This window comes from Ammospiza caudacuta, chromosome 5, assembly GCF_027887145.1.
Source record: "Ammospiza caudacuta isolate bAmmCau1 chromosome 5, bAmmCau1.pri, whole genome shotgun sequence".
NCBI classification, from domain to species: domain Eukaryota; kingdom Metazoa; phylum Chordata; class Aves; order Passeriformes; family Passerellidae; genus Ammospiza; species Ammospiza caudacuta.
Window position 1 is genome coordinate 70,508,119 of NC_080597.1, and position 21,575 is coordinate 70,529,693.

General features: G+C 42.9%; 1 protein-coding gene across 1 annotated transcript in view; it reads right to left on the reverse strand.

The window, feature by feature from the left end:
* Positions 1 to 21,575, reverse strand: part of ELAPOR2 (endosome-lysosome associated apoptosis and autophagy regulator family member 2) — a 101,699-nt gene that overhangs the window by 20,214 nt on the left and 59,910 nt on the right. Inside the window, exons 3-11 of the mRNA XM_058804875.1 lie at positions 15,613 to 15,808; positions 14,424 to 14,571; positions 11,806 to 11,892; positions 9,334 to 9,439; positions 7,855 to 8,007; positions 6,496 to 6,584; positions 3,097 to 3,277; positions 1,838 to 1,966; positions 804 to 894 (exon numbers count right to left, since the gene is read on the reverse strand). Coding sequence (XP_058660858.1) covers positions 804 to 894; positions 1,838 to 1,966; positions 3,097 to 3,277; positions 6,496 to 6,584; positions 7,855 to 8,007; positions 9,334 to 9,439; positions 11,806 to 11,892; positions 14,424 to 14,571; positions 15,613 to 15,808 — 1,180 coding nt within the window. The remainder of the gene's footprint in view (positions 1 to 803; positions 895 to 1,837; positions 1,967 to 3,096; positions 3,278 to 6,495; positions 6,585 to 7,854; positions 8,008 to 9,333; positions 9,440 to 11,805; positions 11,893 to 14,423; positions 14,572 to 15,612; positions 15,809 to 21,575) is intronic.

Below are 21,575 nucleotides of genomic sequence, written 5' to 3' on the forward strand. Positions count from 1 at the left end.
GGAGCCTCTGCACTGAGTATTGGGTGCAGCAGGGTCATTTTTTAAGTGTCTAAGTTCTTTATTGTACACTTCCCTCCTTATAATGAACACCCAAATTTGACCATATTTGGTAGGGAGCCTTATTATTAAAACACATTACATACTTCAAGTGATTTACACCAAGGTAATTGCATCTACCTCAGCTGGAAAACAGCAGAGGGAGGGTGGGGCTCATCTTCCACACCATGCTGGTCTCAATATTCAGCACCTGGTCTGAGCTAGGAGTCTAAGCTCACTCTTTTGACAGAAGACATCTTAAGCAGGTATTTCATCCTGTGTGAGTGTGCAGGAGTGGTGGCATTCCCATTCTCCTGCAGTGCCTGCACCTCCCCACTGGCTCCAAGGGAAGCACAGACTGTGGAGGCTGCCTGGAGCCACAGGGCAAAGTAACCTGGGTTTCACTAAAATACTTTTAGGGCAGACTCCAGTATCCACCCCATGGCAGGTTTAGCTGGTTACTGTGGAATAATTTAGAAACAGAGGATGGTAATATCTTTTCTCAGCTTCCAGACAGCCAGCTGGCTGCATCTTTGACTGAAGCAAATACTTCAGTCCAAGATGTCCTTGCTAAAAACCAAAGTCCCACAGGCTTGCCTGCCTCAATAGACAAACTGGGGACATGGGAATAAAATTCAAGATTCCTCTTGTCTCCTATTCATTGCATTATTTCACTTCAGAAAGTAACACTCAAATTATCCCTGGGATAGTGTGAAAGAGGTATAAGAGACAGAAATAACTGAGAAATAGATGAAAAAATTCCTTACTTAAATCCTGGGATGTGCAGGCTCAAGATAAGATAGTCATTGTCAGAGCCTCCTGCCCCACTCTGGATGTGATCACCAGCCACCTCCCAACCTTTACAGAACAGAAAAAGAAAAAAAATTCAATCAATGGGTGGCAAAGGAAATCTATGTTACCATAATTTTTAAACAATTCAGTATGTCAGTGTATTTTAAAGATGCCTGATATCAACTACAGAACAATATCACGATGATTTGAATGAAGAATTTTAGCAATTGTATGAACCGCTGATTTTACAGGCAGTTTTCACCTTTCAAATCAGCAGAGCAATTGATATTCCCTGATCTGTGCAGTGCAGCTCAAGGGGGATAATCCATCTGATATCTTTCAGCTTTAAAACAGATGAATCAGTGAATCTGTGTGTTAAATGTTAAGCACATACTTCAGTTCCCCTCTGCTCAACACGCATAATTCAAAGCTTGAGTTACACCAGTCTGACAGGGTGGATCAGGCTGAGGAAAATCTGTCAGAGAAGGCTGGAGGAGTCCAAACAGGATCATTTTCACCAGTGAGCTGTGACTGCTCTCTGCTGCAATTTTAGCACATGTGCAGAGAGAAAGCTCCGAGCACTAAAGTAATAAAATTACAGGCTGTAATTAAGTTTTCCAAAAGAATTATTTGTGACCTCGATGGGCACACTTATCACAAAGCAGAAAAGGAGATAAACTAGGGAGAAGACAAAACAATGCTTTTTTCAATGGGGATATGAATGCATCTGAAGATGCATTAAAGCCAGTGTGGGATAGGTCTTTGCTGAGGGAATTTCACATAGGCTGCAGCTCCTGCCCTCCTCTGGTATACAAGAGATTTTTTATTCCTTTGTGATACTGTGACATTGCTTCCCACAAGAAATTTCAAGCCTGGTGCAACTAAAGGAAAGGGAGGAAACTGCTGTGAGTCGTGCAGCCAAGAGCACACTCATTGTGATAGGTGCTCCATTACCGCAGGGATCCATGCAGGAGGAATGGGATCACACAAAACAGGGAGTTTGGCTCACCATTCATCCCGTCACACTTGGAGTTGCCAACATTAAAGCAAGATGTCTTCATGTTTCCTGGCAGGATGTTCCACCACTTGTACTCAAAGCCAAGAGCTGGCTCAGTCCCAGCAGGGCAGGCTTTGCACTCTAAGGGTGAGAGGGCAGAAAAGGATATCACACAGCCAAGGCACATGTCAAACAGTGCTTTGAAGTACATAGATACTGCTGTTTTACTCTCTGGTGCAAGTAATAAGCAAAGAAAATAATTTATTTCTTTGTAGTTAAACAGTCGAAGACCTGTCAGGACCAGGAGAGTGGAAGTGAGATCAGCATTTTGTAAATTGTAGATCATAACATTGTGTTAAGTAATCTGCAACTGGTCCCCCATTTACTTTTTAATAGATTCAGCTGAAAGTTTGAAAAACAAGAGCTCCCCCAACATACTGAAGGGGACCACTGGGCCAATGCATCTCAGAATCAACAAGCCAGAGTTTAGGCTAGACAATGTTGGCAGGGTATTTTGGCAGGGTATTCATCTGACTGGGCTTAAAATGAGGTTTTTGCAGGAAAGAATTTGGCATGGATAGGAGAATGGTTGAGTATTACAGCGACCTGATGAGGGTCTTCAGGGTGAGAGAAGTGGACGAGAATCTTGGTTGATGATCAGAAGGCTGGATTTATTGATATATGATATATAATACATTATAACTATACTAAAAAGAATAAAGAGAGAAGTTGCAGAGGCTGCTAACCTAAGAATAGCATAGAAAAGAATGAATAACAAAGTTCTGTGTCCAGCAGAAAGCAAGGACAAACTCTCCTGTGAGTGGTCAGCAAATCCAAGCACACATAGAAGCTAAATCACCACTGCACCTGTTGCATTCCACACCAGCCGATAACAATTGTTTACATTCTTCTGGGGCCTCAGCTTCCCAGAAGATGAACAAATCCCAAAGAAAGGATTTCTATGAAAAAATGTCTGTGACAGTTGAGGAGGAATTGCTGACTGGAAATTTCTGATTCTCCTCTCAGAATCCCTTAAAATAACTCTCAGGATGTTTCTATCAGCCAAGAAATGCATCCAGAACACAGGCCAACTTGGAGCAGTGATCCCTGATAAGAAAGGACTCAGGAGAGAAAGCAGATATCCACATCTTGCTCTCAAATGTTATTTAACAAGTATTTAAAGCAAAACAAACACTGGCTTATGATGATATGTCACTAAACTGATGATGACTGCTTTTGGAGACACACAAAATTTTTTTGCAGACTCTTACCCTGTGTCCCATCCGAAAATGTGCCTGGTGGACAGGGAGTACAGGAAGATGAGGCATTGTTGTAAAAGCCAGGATTGCAGGGTGGACAGTCCTGCCTCTCTCCAGAAGGAGGAAGGGTCAATGCATCAGGGAGATCCTCTCTGCAGATCTTGGGTTCAATCCACTTGTACATGATCTGAGTCTGGAAGGAAGAGACACTGAGCTCCCACCATGTACCACGAAGCTTTAGAAGTAGATGCACCAATTAAGGTCCCCCATGTAAACTAAATTAGGGTGTTCTCATCATTTGAGGCCAAAAACAGACCTTGCACACACAGGACAATAAAGGGAAGTGCAGGTAAGGGCAGCAGAAATGACTGGGTTCACAGGAGATTGCAAGATATGGGGCTTTAAGGACAAAACAAAAATGTGAAGCTTAAAACAATTATTATTTAATTAGTAAATTTCCTCTTTAATCAGTAAATTTAATTTCTCTTTATTTAGTAAATTTTCCATGCAAGGGGATTCTGAGGAACATCAGATAAATAATTCTAACTGGATATGCAATCTCTGCATTTTAACCCCAGTAACACAAAATACAACTTCTGCCATATAAAAGCCCTTTATTTGGATTAGCAGAGAGAACCCCAAGTTCTGCATTTTTAATTCATACTGGCCTGTCCTTTGAAAAGTTCCCAGTTTCTCTCCTGCCATTTTTCACCTATTGAGAAAATGTCAAAAACATGCAGGAGCTCTCCCCAAGCCCCTCCAATCCCTTGTCATCACATAAAAAGCAGTCTATGAACACAAATTTGAATCAGTCCACAGTGTTACCATGGTGCCACCTCTTCATCATCACCCCCCTTTGAGGACACAAGCTTCTGTCTTCAGGAGAAGCTTTGGTGAGATGTATCACCCACAAAGTTGTGTTTCAAATTTCATCTGACTTTGTGTCTCTCTCTGAAAGGGTTTTACATCTCAAGATGAAACTTATCTGAGTTCCACAGCTGAGAAACCCAACTGGCAAGAGTTTAACCTGTCCACAGTTCCCATTCTGGGTACTTCCACCCTTTGGTCCCAGCACTCAGGGACCTTTGAGGCTGGAAGCTCGGGTAATGGAGATTTCACCTTGTGAATTTGATCCAGACCCCCTGTCACCCTGGGTGTTGAGCTGCTTGCACTCAGGGTTAGCCCTCTGGTAACACAGAGCACCTGAAGCATTGATCCCTCTTGAAACTGTTCCACAGAATAAGCTGGGAGAAGCCTCAGTTCACATTTGAGCCCTGGCTCCTGGGAGCTCCAATGATGCTGAGGCTCTCACTCTCCATCCCTGCCTGTGCTTTGTTGCAGCCATGGCTGTGCCAGGTCATGTTCCCTGGCTGACCCTTGGACACAATGTCCCAGCTGGACACTGGTTGTGTCTTTTCTCCATGGGCTTGTCTGGCCACCTTAGCTCAATCGGGTCACTGGCACAGGGTCCTCAAGCACTGAGGAACTGCTCCTGCTGCCAGAGTGGCACCTCTTCCTATGGATCAGCATGTCCTTGCTGCTCCTGAGCACCTGGAGGATTTTCTGGAGAATCACCCTAGAAATGGTTGAGCAGCATCAGGGTGCACAGTGTTTAAAATGAAAAGGCTCAGAAGATGGCAAAGCACCAGAGCCCAAACACACAGCCTACCACAGGAATCCCCCTGCATCTGAGCAGGGAGAGCAGGGTCAGAGGGTGCCTGTGGCCATGGGGTGAGGGGCTTCTCAGACTGGGGCTGAAGCATTCAGCTTGGGATTTTTAAATCAGCAGGTAGATGGAAAGACAAGAGTAAAGTGCATAAATCTCCAGAGGTCCCTTCTACACATGGAGTGGGGCAGCAGAAAGGAGAACACAATCTATTGTTCAGTGAAAACCTGGCTTATTTCAGCAACCAGGGATCAATAGCCTGGTCTTTTACAGCCACTATTCTCCTGTGGATGGCCTGCAGAGTCAGGCCCTCTCATTGAGCTGCATCACACAGAGAGATGTGGAGTACAGCAAAGCTGAACCAATTTCCAGCCATGCAGAGCAGTGAAACCAATCCTGAAAACTCAGCCAGTATCTGTGTGCCTGTGACACCTGCTGCTGTCATTGCAGCTGGGCAGGGAAGGCTGTCTGCAGAAAAACCCACTTTGCATTCTAATGATATCCATCAGTAAAGGGAAAGGCCACTGGAAAAGGGTCAAATAACAGGAACTTGTTCAGTGTCAGGGAGACTTGGACCACACAGAGCAGTGGCAGAACAAACCACAGGAGGCTGCAATTAGAGCTGTACCTGGGGGTGTAGCCATGAACACTGCTGCTGATTTCTGGAGTCATTAGAGACAGTTAACAGAGCAGAAATCTGAGTCAAGACCAGGTTGCAGAGCCTGACAGCTCTGGGGCTAAACTCACTGATGCTTCGTTAGCAAAGCATGCAAGCTCTAAGCTGCATTTAGAATTCACTGATCAGGAGATTCCAAAATACCCAATCCTGCCAGCAAGCATTAGGCCAGCAACACACAGGTGTTAGGGAATTTGACTATTTGCAATTCCATATGAGAAATGGGATCTAAGTGAGAGATGGGAAAGGAAAGACATGAAACAGGCCTGACCATGTGTCCACGCAGTTTCTTCTCCAAATTCCTCCCAAAATTTCACTTAACTGCTAGGATAAAGCCAGGCTGCTCCATCAGGAGGTCCTGCTATAAGAGACCAAGTGGATCTAAGGTCTCTGGGTGAAATAATGTCCTGAGAGTCCAGGTGATTTGAGGCATCCCATAGGACAAGCACATTACCAGCAGCTGAGCTGACACACATGGACACTCCAGACTTTGTATATACCAGTATTTTACCTGACCACAGGCAAGAGTTTAACCTGTCCTTTGATGCTCAAACCAAGGGACATGACACATTCACACACACACACAGCCAAACACTCCTCCACCTGAAATAGAGATGGTTGTATCCACTGCTCCTGGGCCATGGCATCACCTGAATTATCCCTGGGTGCTGCAGGGACAGTCATCACAAGCTTAAAGTATGCCAGAAAGATTATTAACAACTAAAGAGATGGGCTTGTGCTGGGACAGTGCTTCACCCTGTGTTCCAGCAGCATGGAAGTATGGAAGCAGCCCCAGTGACCCCATCAGACCCTTCACAAATGCAAGGAGCTTATCATCTCAGCAAAACACATCCTTTAGGCAGACCCATATCTGGCAGAGCCTTACAGAGGGATAAAGGCTGCAGAGAGGGCAGGCAAAGGACAAGCCCAAAGCCACAGATTCTATACTGAAAGCAAAATTGGGAAAGTAATTGGGAAATGGATTCCTGAAAAGAACTACCTTGCTTTCAAATGCAGAGATAGCAATAAGGTCAGTGAGCTTAAAAATAGTATCTTGCCTTCTACTTACTTTTCCCTCCTTATCACATGGGGTGTGGATCTGGAAAAAGTCTTTGCTTGTGCATGGAGGTCGCTCTATGCACGCACTGGATCCCTCCTCTAAAAGAAAAGGTGAGAAACAGGATATTAAATTATCAAATGGTCCCTGGAAACAAACATAACAAGCTTGAAATCTGGAGGTTAAAACGAGTCAGCAGAAAATTATAAAAGGAAAATGAAAAGTCAAGCTCTTAATGTTGTCTGCATGAACCTTCCCCTGAAATGAAGCAGGGGAACAGAGGAAATACCAGCTGTGAAATACTGTCACACTGAAATCCACTGATTCAGTGTATGCAGGGACAATTGTTAGGAAGAAGTTTTTTAATCTGAGGATGGTGAGACACTGGAACAGGTCACCCAGAAAAGTTGTGAATATCCCATCTCTGGAAACAGTTAAGGCCTGGTTGGATAGGGCTTTGAGCAAACTGGTCTAGTGGAAAATTCCCTTCACATGGCACAGAGGTTGGAACGAGCTTATTTCTCAGGTCCTTTCCAACCCAAACCACTCTATGATTCCATCACACCCTCCCCACTTCAAACAACAATTTATACAGTTTACAGAGCATGGAAATATTTTATCACTTGATAAGGAACACAACCACTCTAATCCTGTAGAGACTTCCTTACAACACTGGCCCAATTTTTTCTCTTGCCAGACAATATTGTGATATTTCCATTCCCACTGTGAGCAGAGGCACAGGTCCCCAGGCATTTGCAGCCATTGGTGATAGCTGGTGCTATGGTCAGTAACTGATTCTTCAAGAACTTTCTAAAACTACTACAAGGAAGAAATCTGAAGACCTTTTGACTATGAAGAATAGATTAGGACCATGTCATTTGAAGATCACCACCTAACCGTAGCTGGAAACACAGAACACTTTGGGACTAGGTTTTGCAACTAGATAACCCCATTTTCCCACCCCACAGGAGGCAGGGGCAAGGCAGGAGACAGTGTTTGGAAAGGACATCCTCAAAACATGTTAAGGCTGAAGGCAGTGATGAAGCAAATTCCTGTCATTGCCAACTCATAACACAAATTACCACGAGAGGGCACAGCACCACCACTCTATTCTTCAGAAGAACTCTCCCCTTCTTGCTCATAAAGGCCTCCATCCCTTCATGCTAACACTGATGGCACTAACAACGTTTGATTGTGGCCCATTATGTATCTATGTGCCCTCTGCATAATTTGGGAAGTCAATCATTTCCCCTTTAGATATTAGCTGGAGACTATCACTGCTGGATACAACCACACTCAGATCTGAAACAGCCCATGACTGCACATACTCAGACCTTCCTGGTTTTGCTTTGTCCCAGTTGGTTTATGTACCTGCATAATACATTTCTTCTTTACACTTGGTGCACTCTTTAGCCCCTTTCTCAGAGTAAGTGTCTCGTGGGCACACCTGGCAGCCAGAGGCACCTGGTTTGTCACTGAAGGTTCCAGGCTTGCATGCGAAGCATTCAGACGTGTACGCAACCCCTGTAAGAAAAATTCTGGGTAAAGCACTGAAAGAGACTGTGAAAAATGCATATTTTATGATTGGCTTTTTGAAAATATGAAAATGAATATTATATGTGTTGTGTTAGAAAGTAATGCTGTATTAATTCTCTTAGTGTGAATCAATTCTCTTAGTGTAATGTGTATTAATTCTGTATTAATTCTCTTAGTGTAGTGTAATTCTCTTAGTGTGTAGTGTAGTGTGTTAAATATAGGTTTAGGTTATAAAAAATGTTAAAATAGAAACTATGCTATGTAGGATACTTTCTTAAAGAAAGGACTTGCACTGAGATAGCAGCCACAGGACACCTGAATCTTTCAGAGAAAAAGAATTTATTGCTCTATTATCAGAAGAAACTAACTTCTTCCCACCTCGAAAGCGCTGTTAGGATTTGGAGGAAGAGGGTGACGATGACCAGACAGAATTCTGTGTTTGAATAGAATTTATGCATCATGTATGAGGTGTATGAATATGCAACAGGCTATGGCTTTTAATAGTTAATCCTCTGTTAACGTGTGTCCTTTTTTGGGCTCGTGCTGCCCAGGAAAAGGTACCCGGACGTCCGTAACTCTTTGTATTTATTGTCTCTAATTCAAATTGTCCAAATTCTCATTACTCTAATTGTATTACTATTTTTATAAACATTTTATTACTATCAAACTTTTAAAATTTTAAAAACAAGTGATTGGCTTTTTTCACAGAGACCCATCTGTAACTCCTGCCTACCTGGGTTTATGGCTGAGAGCAAACCAGCTGTATAAAGCAGCATAAAAATCACACTCAGTTCCACCACTCACTTAATACACTTCAGCTTTGCTGACCCATAATTTAGGTCTTTAATGTTTATACCTCAATAAAGTCTGACCCATCTAAGAACCTTATATGACACTCCCAGTTTTATTACACTTAGCCCAGTACCAAAAGAGCAATTCCAGAAAAAAACAGATCATTTGAATATTACTTCAACTGTCACTGTTATGATATATATCCAGTTATCACTGTTGAGAGGCTTACCAATAACCACAGTCTTTCTATCCTACAACAAAGAAAACCTGTTTATTCCTTTTTCTCTTTATTTGCTAATCTAGTCTTTTCCAGTAGATGGCAACATTTTCCAGATAAACTAATTTTTCAGCCTTTCCTCGCTGTGAAGTTTTGCTGTTCTGTTTCTACTCTTCAGAGGAGGAGACAGGGGGCAAGGGGCTAAAAAAAACACTTCAGTGCTGTAGGCACAGCAGTATAAGTAGCACTTGGCAAACATTGTGACAAAAGAGTGAGATAAAACCTCAAAGACAAATTCTACTTACCTTCAATTGTGATGTTCTTCACTAAAACTGGTTTTACGACTTTGGAGCCCATGAGAATCCCTGTTGTTCTCCAGTATAATATATTGCTACCTGATTTCAGAGTTACCTGCAACAACACATGTGAGTTAGCAAACATCCCCTTGCCAAGACTTTGTTTTATTTCCTACTTCCATTCAAATTTCTTGCATCCTAGCAGCTTTTCCTGTGCTGTTTAGTGGGTCAAGAGGTAATGGTAAAACAATAGACAGATGTTGTACAGACATATCTGAGGAGTGCCAAAATGTGCTTTATGGAAATGTTTCTCAACACCCCAGCTGGAAAAACACCAAGAGCTGTTTCTGACCTTGTTGTAAGCAGAATTTGGAAAAAGCTGTTCCTGTCTTTATCCAACTACCCTTGGCACTCAAGAGCTTTTATCTCCAGCCTTATGTTCAGATATAGTCAATCAGTTTGTTTTTAAAGCCTTGAGATACTCTTTCATAAAGAAACTCAACAGGACCCAGACTTTGAAAATCCAGTCCACAAGTGAATTTTGTTTATAGGTTTTAAAAATCAACTTCTATCTGCACGTAACACCACAGTATCATGACCAGAAAGCCAGACAGAATCCACGGCTATCTCCAGCAGCAGTCTCATCCCTCCTGCTCATTTCTGACTGCAAACAGCAAATGAGATGCAGAAAACAACCTGGTTTCTGACTGCCCTGACCCACTTGTGTTCATGGCATGGTGCACAACCCCTGTGGAAGGGTGGTGGGTGGGTGGCATCATGGCTGAGGTAAGGAAAACCTATTTATTCCTTTTTCTCTTTATTTGCTAATCCAGTCTGTAGGAAGGCAGGAAAACTTCTCCAGCAGCAGTTTTGGTGCCTTCTGCCTTCAACTCACTTGTGTAACTATGGTATAACTCTCATCACTAAAAGCAGCAGGTTCACCAAGCCCCTGCCTGGCCTGGTGTTCCATACCTACTAGCCCAGTACAAGATTTTTAGTGCAAACAGCAGGATAATGGCCTGAAAGTGCTATATTTTCACACAAGAAGAGGGATAAACTCTACCAGCATAAGGGTCCAGGATAATGTGTTTTACAGCAGGCCTGGCAGGATCACAGTTCTTGTTCACCCAGGGTAGAGAGTTGAAAAATTTAGCTAAGAGAAGATACAGCATATTGTATCTCCCACACCCAAACATCTGCTACCCACAGGGGCAGAGGAGAGCTGAGCTGTCACATGTAACAGGGGAGCTGGGACCATACTGAAACAGGCACCAGGTTGTGTGAGGTGAGGGACCCAACACCAGCTCCAGCAGCAGGACTCACCTGCTGAGAGCAGAGACTGCAGCACCTGGAAAATTGTGCTCACAGAAGACACCTTGTCAGGATTTACAGAAAAAGTCCCTCAGAACAGCCAGAATCATCATCTCACCTAGCCCATGTCTACATTTCAGCCAGTCATCCCAACAACTTTTATAGACAGTGAGGACGCTTGCACATTCCAGATGAGGAGCTCAGATGGCACCATCTCCCATGCAGACTGCCTACATCCTTCAGCTCACCCAAATCAGTGCCCTGGCCTTGGATCTACCTCTCAGCTCATGCCACTCATCCCTCCTCAGCCAGTTTTCCAGCTTCCCAGAGTAACCTGTATTGGTCTTGCACCTGACCCAACAGGCACTCCAACCAGAGCTGGCTCAGGAACATAGTTTCTCCTCCAGGAGGAAAAGCACCCGATGGAAAACAGAGAGTGTGCAGTTGCCTATGCCCACAAAAGCCTTTTTCTTCTGGCACAATGTCCCCTGTGCTGGGCCTTTGCTGATATGGCTCTGGGGACAAGGGTGTGATGGTGTAGTGGGAGCCAGGCCTCAGCTGATGAGCTGGTCTGCGCATGATCCTGTGAATGTGATGTTCACAGGCCAAACTCAGGCAGCCAAAGGGCTCCTACCCCCAACACAGACAGGTTCATATCCCTGCTGCAGGAGCCACCCTGGTGCTGCCAGCTGGTTTTTCACACAAGCCCCCATGGAGCAGAGGTTGGGTGCAGTCCAGCTCCAGCTCTTCTGCACACGCTTGGGAATGAAATGCCCATCCTGCTTGTCTCCACATGCACACCCCACTCCCACTGCTCTGCCAAGGCACTGAGAATAATCTTGTGTTCTCATGAGCAAGCAACTGCTGTACAAGATTTCAATTACAATCATGCAGAGTGATTGTGGCACGCAGATTTGCATAAATCTATTCAACCTCATAAAACAGTTAATTCAAAGCCCAGGGAAATCAATACAAACTCTTGCATCTATATAATTTCCTTTGGGATCAGCTCCTTAGGGATCTCCATGACTTTTCCCCTCAGTGCTAGGAACACTCTGCTTCTTCAAATGCATTCACAGGAGCTGGCCCATGTTTGGTGTCTGGACAGAGGAAATTACAGACATTTATAAATGGAAAAAAACTTCATTGAGGAATTTTTCATACACTTACAGAATGAGAGCCCCATTCCCCGTTGTCTGTGAGCTTCACCCATTTGTCTGCTGTGGACTCCATTTCTTTGCACTGGTCATTTTGAATCTGTTAATAAAAACACAATATGAGTGACTTCAATCAGGTGCATCTCTCTGGCAGCATAATGACTTCTGGGAATGATAAGATTTGGTTCTGCTCCTCTTGTCTGCATATTTAGACAGCTGCCTTACTTGTGGCAAAATAAACCCCAAACTTTCAACATCTGCAACAGCTTAACAGTGCCTCCACCAGCCCCCTCTGACACAGATGGTAAAAAAAGAGGAGGATGAGATGATCTCAGGCTTGTCCTCATGCTCTATGGGCAGACAAGGATGTTGAGCATCTTGTCTTGTTCCTTTATCCTTCTCCTGAGCCTACCAAGACTTAATTCTCTAAAACCCAGAGGTTTCTAAGTCATAGGGGAAGCAGGAGTGGATGGGCCAAAGCTGGAAGACAAAATGTTATCTCTACAGCCAATATGTGCTTTACCTTTGGCCTGCTGCCACCTGACCTAGGGATGAGAGTATATCTTTCAAGGCAGAGGCAACATGCCATGGGGAGTCTGTCCTGGCAGAAGTGGGAGGCTGTCTGTCCCTTGCCTGGGTCCAGGGCAGCTCAGAATAATTTCCTTACAGCAGGGTTTGGTGTAGCTCTTTCTTCTTATACCTGTCTTCTCAGATGAAAAAGTATCAAGTTCCCTTTGAGGCACAAGATCACATACTCAGCTTTTATTGCACCAGGGAGAAAGGCCTCTTCAACACTTTCACACACTTGACCTGGAGTCAAGGATCCTCCTTAAAGTTGCTCCAAATCAAATCTGAAATAAGCTGTGCAACTCCACATCCTCCAAAGCATCTATACACTCAATTCCCACCTAGACCAACTGCATTGAGGAAAAGAGGTGTGAAGAAGCACCTGTGTAGAAGGAAAATCCCTAATTATCTTGTGCAACCTGAGCTACAACACTCTTTTGTCTTGGTTCCCACCTGCAAAGAGGAGGTAAGAATATACAGCCTCTTCTCAGCAGATGTAAAGGGCTTCAATACATAAATAGAGCCAAAGAAGGGCAGATAAAACACCTCACCATATCCCAGTGAAATGGTGCCACTGGGACTGAAATGCCAATGCCACTGCCACTGAAATGCCACTGTCCAGAGCTAAAAAATGACTTTCACAGGAGAATTAAATATGGTTTCCCTGAAATACTGAGACTGACTAGGAATTTATGGACATTTCTATAAAGGGCTGCAGCACACATTGCTTCTTGAACAGGGGATGATAAATTCAGAGAAGGTGAATGAGTGGGATATGGACAAAAGCAATAATCAAGAAGCCATTCTCAAAGCCAGTGCTCACAGAAACAATATATTTGCAGATCTGCCAGTCAGTCGAGCAACTGGAGCTGGGATTCATAATCCTGGCACACTCACCTGACAGCAAAGCATGGTTGCTGCTTTCTTCCCATGAAGAAGGCAGGGTAGTCTAATACAAAACAGAAATGCCTAAATAACATTGCCTGCATGATCTGTTATCCAAGTGCAGCAGCAAGCTATCACACTGATGGAGCAGCATGAAGGTGCCTCCAACAGGTAATTTTTGTCTTCCTTTTCTGGGTCTACTAAGGATAAGATACTTTGCACTTTCCCCCAAACTTCAATAAATATTAACCAACACCAGCTAGGAGTTCTCACTCCTGTGAGGTGCCATGAGCTGTGTCCTTCTGATGAAAAACAGAGCTTGTCAGACAGGTAAAGGGGCAGTAACAGAGGAGACTGAAAATTTCCAGTCATCTGCCTCTCTGAGTCACCCTCCCATCACATTTCTTTCTGTCCCACATGGCAGGTACAACATGACAAGGACAGTGGAACCTTCCAAAGCACCTCAGTAATGTGGGGCATTTACACCCCACTGCAAATCCTGGTGCTGGGAACCCTCCAGCTCACTGGGCAGTAGCCAGTCCATCCAGGTGGGCAGAGAAGGGCTGCCTTCCCCATTCTGCTCACTGCTGACCAGACACTTTCAGCAATTTGAGCACACCATGGTGCAAGCCCAGCCAGGCTGTTCCCAGTCAGAGCTAATGATCCCCAGCCCCTCCTTTTCACAGCATGGACACATCCTCAGAGACTAATTCCTGCTGAAAGCCACCTGAATTTCTCCTGCTTTTCTTTTCATCTTAATTACTAAATTACTAGGACACAAACTGACCTAAAACTAAAGGTTTCCACATAGTACCACCCTGGAGGAAGTCTTTTGAAATGTCAAGTCCCTTCAAAGACATCTCAAATCAGACACCCCTAAATAGGAGCATCTACCACCAACACCTGTCTTGCAAAAGGATGGACTAACTGGGGCAGTCATGATCCCTAATGGCAAAATCCCAGTGCATGGCAGACAGAATCAGTTCAGACTGAGTTTTGAAGATTAAATAAATGTCACAAGACAGTATAAGTGACAGAAATAGAAGCAGAATTTTTTATATCGTTCAGCAATAACAAGTTATGGGCACGCAGGGAACTTAAAAGGGAGAAAGCTGCTGCTAATGATCTGGGGTGAATTCTTGCAAAATAAGGTTGGATTCACCATTTTAAAGGCCTTACAAAAAATTCAAAGAAGATGTTGTTGTCAATATACTGGTACTCAAAGAAGACAGAGCCGGATTTCTTCAGGTGCACAGCGTAGATGAGAGAAACTGTACAGTCATCCCTGTTGGACTCAATGTAATTCCCTCGAGGTGTCCATGAAGAGCTGGGGAACATAAACAAAACAAGCCTCAACTGAGATCACAGATACTGAAGAGGCTTTTTGTACACTAATACACAACTACATGTTACATAATAAAGACCCCTGAATCCCAAAACAGCTAACTGCAGTGAATTTATAAATTTATTATAGGATCTCTATTTATTTTTTCAGATATAGTAAATATAATAATTTTATTTTATATCTTTATATATAATTTTATATAATAATATATATTATATCTCATATATTATGTAATAGAATTATATATTATATAATATATTATATATTATTTTGTATAAAAATAAATAATAGTATATCATTCTATATAATGTATTTATTATATATAAAATATATTTTATATAAATTATATATGCATTATTTATATATAATTAATATCTAAAATAAAAATTAATAATATATAAAAATATAAATAATAGATCTTTATAAAGTATAAATAATAAATTAATAATAGATAATTTAAATTCTCTCTATATAAATATTATTTCATATATTTATATATAGTATATCATAATATATAATAATATTTAATAATTTTATTTTATATCTTTATATAGTTTTATATGTTACATTAATAATATAAAACAATAATTTTCCCTGAAACTGTGCAAGGGAAAGGATATGGTATGAAAAATTTAGGACTCAGCCTATATAAGAAAGTTTTATTATCCACAGGTTCAATATACCTTCAATTACACTCAGAAACAGCATTCTGCAAGCACCACAGGTCCCTAAATAGGCCATAAAAGGACCTTTTACTATAAAGCCACATTCACTATACCATGACCCAAAAAAGAGCAGCTCCAGGCTGGCCTTAAACTCAGGGGCTGCTGATGAGCCCAAGGAGGCCACGGTGACAGCAAAGAGATGGGGTACAGATTTCACCTCCCAGCCACCCTCCTTTGCCATCAGCAGGGCTGGCTGCTCTCTGCAGAGCTTAGGTGAGTCATTAAGCAGCTTTGTGCTGCTGAGCTGTCCCAGGTTTGCCCCCAGCTGCCCAGGCCAGGCGCAAGCAGAGCTCCTCACTTGTTGCAGCTGTCGGCTTTGCCCTCGGAGGAGCCCAGCGCCGTGTCCATGAACGTCGCCACGTTGGAGAATCCTGCTGGCAGCTCATCCCACTCGTCAAACTTGATCCCACTGCCCAGTGAGTAGGTCCCCTCTGCACACTTGCTGCACACCTGGTTCTTCATCTCCAGGTACTCTCCAGAGGCACAGGAGAAAGCTGGGGAGACAATAATTTACAACACAGGAATGAATTCATCAATCCTTATTAATTTGCTTTTTTTTTTCTGTCGCTTAATTAATTAAGATTGAACTGCCACTAAAGGAAAGCAAACAGAATGTCCCAGTCCCAGGAACACAACAGCAGAACTACCAACATCATCAGTAAAATTGAGATGTTCACCTGGGTTTTCACTGGAGTGGCAGCACTGAAACCAAACCCTGGTGACAGCTCCTGATTTGCAGCTTGCCTCCACTGGCAAAAGAAGATTTTTAGAAACAAAATCTCTATTGACAGATTGTGTCAAAAAGCAATTTGTGAAAATGAGTATTTATAATAGAGTTCTCCTCACACTTGCTCACCCAACTGTTACACTTTGAACTCAATTAAAACCAACAGTACTTGAGAGCCAGAACAGACTTTTCTACTCACCTAAGCTAAGAAGGGCACACAGCAGCAGGCTGACAGTCATATAACACTACAAACCTTGCCTGAGAGTAGCAGACCTAATCCAAAGGCCTCTCTGTGTTTCTCCTCACATGAACTACCTACAAAGCCTCAAACATCTTGCCTGATAGACCATGTGGTCTTGGAAAAGGTCACCCACAGGGTTGTGACTAGAAGATGAGGATCTTTGATTAGGGTGACATTAACATCCTGAGAAAATAACCACTGGTTGTCAGCACAGCAAAGACATTATTCAAAATCTGTGTAATTAAGGGAAGTACAATTAGGAGGTATATTCACAAAGTGCTTTTTTTTTCTGATGTCTCTAAAATTATTTCCTCCTAACAGCTGTATGCTCCTTGTCCCCCTGATCACATCTCTGCCTGGTAAGGGAAGATTATTCCCATTATGAAAGAGATACCTAGACAGTAGCTGAAGTCCTGTCAGCCCACAGAGCCCCATGTCTGTGTCAGGAATCACAATTCCTGCCTGGACACTCATTTCAATGGCAGGCCATCCCATTTTCCCTCAGTACCATGCTGCATCCTGTCCTCTTTGAGACTGAGCATCCTGAATGGAAAAAAAATGAGCACTTTCTGCAGCCCATAGTACTTCCTACAACGTTTGCAGGTTTTTTAATTACTCCAGTCAAGCCAAAGCAGGATCCAGAGCAATGCACACAACTCACATCCCAAGAAATGATGGGATTTTCTTCTGTTTCACACATGCCACATTGCACAGTGACAGATCTTTCAGACACTCTCTTTGACAGACGTAAACTCATTAGCCTGGAAAACTGCAGGATGAGACCAGACTGGCAGCCAAAGTGGTGAATCTGGCCCAAAACAATGATGTCGGCTGAAATCCCAGAAAATGTGGTTCCACAGATGTGCCAGTGTTTATCTAAGCTGCAGAAAAACTTGTTTTATTGTAAGAACTTTGATTAACTCATGGCTGTGTAACATGAATCTCCATCTGAATCCAACTAACAATTCTGGCTCCCATTTCTGTCCCAGTACCAGCAGGATTTCTTTCTGTAATTGTCCTTAGTGCATGGCACTGGAAAGCAGATTAAAGATCTGTTTTGATGGAGTGATCTGCCAAAGGGTCATTTTTCCTTCTTGGTCCTATCAGCATACTCTGAACTTGAGACAGATTTCTAACCCTGCTGCTCACTGGTGATGGACCAAGAAGGAAAGTGGGCAGGATCCAGGCAGAGATGGGTGTGGGTGGGAACAAAGAAAGAAATCCTGCCATGATGGAGTTCTGTGAAAGACTGACAGACAGACAGAAAATCCACCCTCAATAAGGGCAAGTGGTTCACTATAAGCAACAAGACAGAGCTAACACCCCGCCTGACTGTGTGACCTCAGCTCAAGCCACAGGATCTCCCTGCACCTGGGGTGGGAAACAGCTTCCTTCAGAGATTTGGGAAGTAAAAGCAGTAAACACATCCCTGTGTGTCTGAACTGTGACCACATTTTGTACAGCTTTTCACCTTAAATATATAAAGATGTCCTGACTCACTGCTTTAGCATAATTAATAAATATTGCTTTATTTTTTCCTTTTGAAGGGTGCAGAGAAAAGCTATCAGAAAGGGAAGCAGAAAAGTAAGATCTCTCATGACATCTTTGAATTCTTTAACAGTTTCAGCTTTTTTTTTTTTAAGGAAAGCTAAATAGCAAGAAATTGAGAGTGCGGCTTAGCCATTCCAGAATCATGAAATTCAACTCAGGAGTCAAGAACCATGAGCAATTCACTGCCATAATGAAGATGCTGAGGGCAGCAGAGCCTCCTCTTCCATCACAGTGAGGTTGAACAGAGATTATTACTTTAGTTGAACTAATATGTTTTAACCCCTTGCAAATTGATCATTTGAGAGAAATAAAAGAGTGCAAGAGATTTGTGCAAGACACATCACACATCTCTCACCTTCCAGGAAATAGGTGAGCCTTTCTCTTATTTTTTGGGGAATTACTTTCTTTCCTTGTAAGAATTGTATTTCAAAGGCCGCAGCATTTCCCATCAAAACACATTCCCCTGCAAGCAAACTGGCTCTGAGCATGCAGCTGCTTGCCAGGTTCAATTTGGGGCTGAATGTGGCTAAAGGCAACATGAACCACTTTCAACACTGGAACAGATGCAGCATTTGGTCTCGCTCCAGCTGGAGAAGGGTGGGGAGGAAATCCAGTGTGTGGTGAGCATGAAGATGGTCTCCTTTCCTGGAGTCCTACAGCTTGGTCTTTCATCAAGGGAGAGACCAAAAACAGGGCAAACTTTCTTTAGTCTAAATCGCATCATTTCACGAGTTCATCCCAGCTGGAGACAGGAAGATCAGTCACTTGTGGAGGGACAGAGCACAGATCCATCCCAGGGTATCCCAGGAGCTTCTCCTTTCTCATGGCTACTCCATAGCACTAAGACATAGCTGAGCACAGATGCAGCACTTCCCAGCAGCCACAGAAACAGCTGAAATTATTGCAGCACTGCTGTGTTTGTGAGGGTGACACACACGAGATGCTGCCAACAAGAAGGACTGCATCACAACTTAGGAAGTTAAGGAATGATGCAAAGTTGTGGGAACACAAATTCTATATTTTAGGTGTGTGCTCTGATTTGTCCTCCACTAAATCCTCCCTCTTCAGAATCCAGAGGAAAAAATATTCTTCCACATTAGAGGAAGATTCTGTGAACACCCCTGACTCAAGAGTTCATTTGTTTAGGCATTTGATACGTTATTTTCAAAGAAACCATTTCTACTGAATAACTGGACATCACAGTTTTCTGTCCCTCTCTAATTGCAAACTTTACTATTACACCTCTCAAATATCAGTTTGGCTGTTACACACCAACTTAGACAGAGTAATGCACATTGTGAAGACTGAATGTGATATTTCTTTAAAGAAAACTGTGAAATGAATGGAAAGATTTCATGGTTTGCCCCATCATGGGCATTTTTAAAATTGGGAGAACATTTCCAGAGGCAGTTAGGAACAGCAGGACACGCTGTGGTGCTGGATACACTGCTGCCTTTGGAGCTGATACAATTATTGGTGATTGAAGCTGCAGCTTTCCTAAATAACTACAGAAGGGAAAAAAAAATTTAGTTTGTGGAGGTGACTAGTCTTTCTCACAAAAAGATGTTGTAAAGTACAGCTTAACTAGATATTTTCCCAGGCAGCCACACATATTCCTACACACATGCAATAAAGCTGACAGTGTATGTACACACTTAATAAAAAATTTACATGAGACCCAGCGCTAATAGCCACCACTGTATAAGTCTTGTCAAACAGACCTCATTTCATTCTTTAAAGAGATTACAAGTCACTTGACAAAGGTGATGGAGTGGATGTGGCATTCACATTTTCTGGAAAAATCCCTTTGCCCAGGATTTCTCTCCTGAGAAGCTGAAAAGCCTCAGAGAAAAAGGAAAACAATAATTATCTGATTTCCTTCTCCTGTGCTGTGCTCATGTGGAATGTGTTTGGAGATTGTCTCCCCACAGGTGATTGTTTCATTGCATTCTGCTGTGAGTTGTTTTGACTCATTGGCCAATCAGGCCAAGCTGTGTCAGGACTCTGGAAAGAGTCAGGAGTTTTCATTATTATCTTTTCAGCATTCTGTAAGTATCCTTTCTGTATTCTTCAGTATAGTTTAGTATAGTATTCTTTATTATAATATAGTATCATAAAATAATAAATTAGCCTTTTGAGAACATGGAGTCAGATTCATCATTCCTTCCTGCCACGAGGGACCCCACAAATACAATAGAGTGGATGTCACGGACTTAGGGCTCCTAACACAGTTGCATGTCACTCTGATGAAGAAAGGTGGGGAACACCTTAAAGGGATTGAGAACTGCCTGAGTAACAGATCTCAGGTGGGGCTGTTAGAAATTAGAAATTATCCTTGAGCAGGGAGGAAGGGGCAGTTCTGCCTGCCCAGGACTGAGTCTGATGGCTGCCCACATTTTTCTCAACAATCTGCAGGCAAAAAGAAAAAGAATGGTATCAAGACTGGCAGGGGAGAGGCTGTTACCAAGCCTGAGCCCACTCAAAGTCAGTGTGCTGACACTAGTGAGATCTGGATAAATTCAGAGGTGCAGGTAGAGATATGGAGGATGAAACATGTATTACAGAGAAGAAGATTGTTATAATGCTGCATATAGATATGATTTGGCATTTTTAGGAGGTCAGTACAAAACAAAAGGATTTCAAATGGTTTTAAAATTAGAGGTAATGTCCTCCAGTGAGAGATCTGAAGTGCTTAATCTAGTTAGTTTATCACAAGAAGATTGAAAGTCAACTTGATTAATATATAAGTATCTCCAGGGGGAGAAAACACAAGATCCTGCTGCACTTTTTAATCAAGCAGACAAATGCATGAGAAGAGCTACCTTCTGGAAGCTGAACCCAAACAAACTCAAATTAGAAATAAGGCACAGATTTTTAATAGGAGGAATGACTGACTGCTGGAACAATCTGTCATGGCATGTGATGGACCCTTTGTCTCTCAAGTGTTTCGTGCCATAACTGGATAGCATATGGAAGAAAATCTCATGCCAAATACCCATTATCAGCCTCTCCATCAGCCTGGCTGGGTGTATTTTAATGGTCTGTGAGGTCAGACCAGCAAATTTAATTAAACCCCTTACTCGTAAGCTCTGAGTCAAGATCAGGGGTGCCCTGCCTCCCTCCTAGGACACACCATGAGGACTGGGGCGTCCTGAAGCAGGAGCCCTGCCCATGGTGTAACCACTTCCAAGGAGTGCTTGCAGTCCATCACTTGGCAGATCTGATTGCACTTCACAATCACTCGCCAGCCATGGAAACAGCTCTCCAGAGGCCAAAACAGACCATAAACAAGCTTGTCTCATTTGCCCTTTGACTGCAAGTCTCCAGGGTCACATTCTGTCTTTTAGTTCACAGTGACCCTCCTGGTGATTTTGGTGGACTTGGAACAATATTAGCTGGCACATATCTCTTCTATTAAGTGACCACATCATTCTCACATTGCTTAACTCTCTGATGCTCCAGCATCAGATCAGGACAGGATTATCATAAGCAAAGATTGCCAAACAGAGTAGATCCTCACATGTATTTGGCTACTCAGCTTCTCCTGAGCTCTGAAACTTTCCTCTGGAGTGTTTTCTCATGTCAAGTATCTTGCAGATACTGCCACATTGTGAGAGGGATCAGAATATTTGAGATTTCACCAGAAAATTAACCAAAGTGGTCTCAATACCTTACATCCTCCAACACCAAAATGTATAAGCAAATAATGTAATTATTTGCTTTCCCCCTTATGCAGCACTGG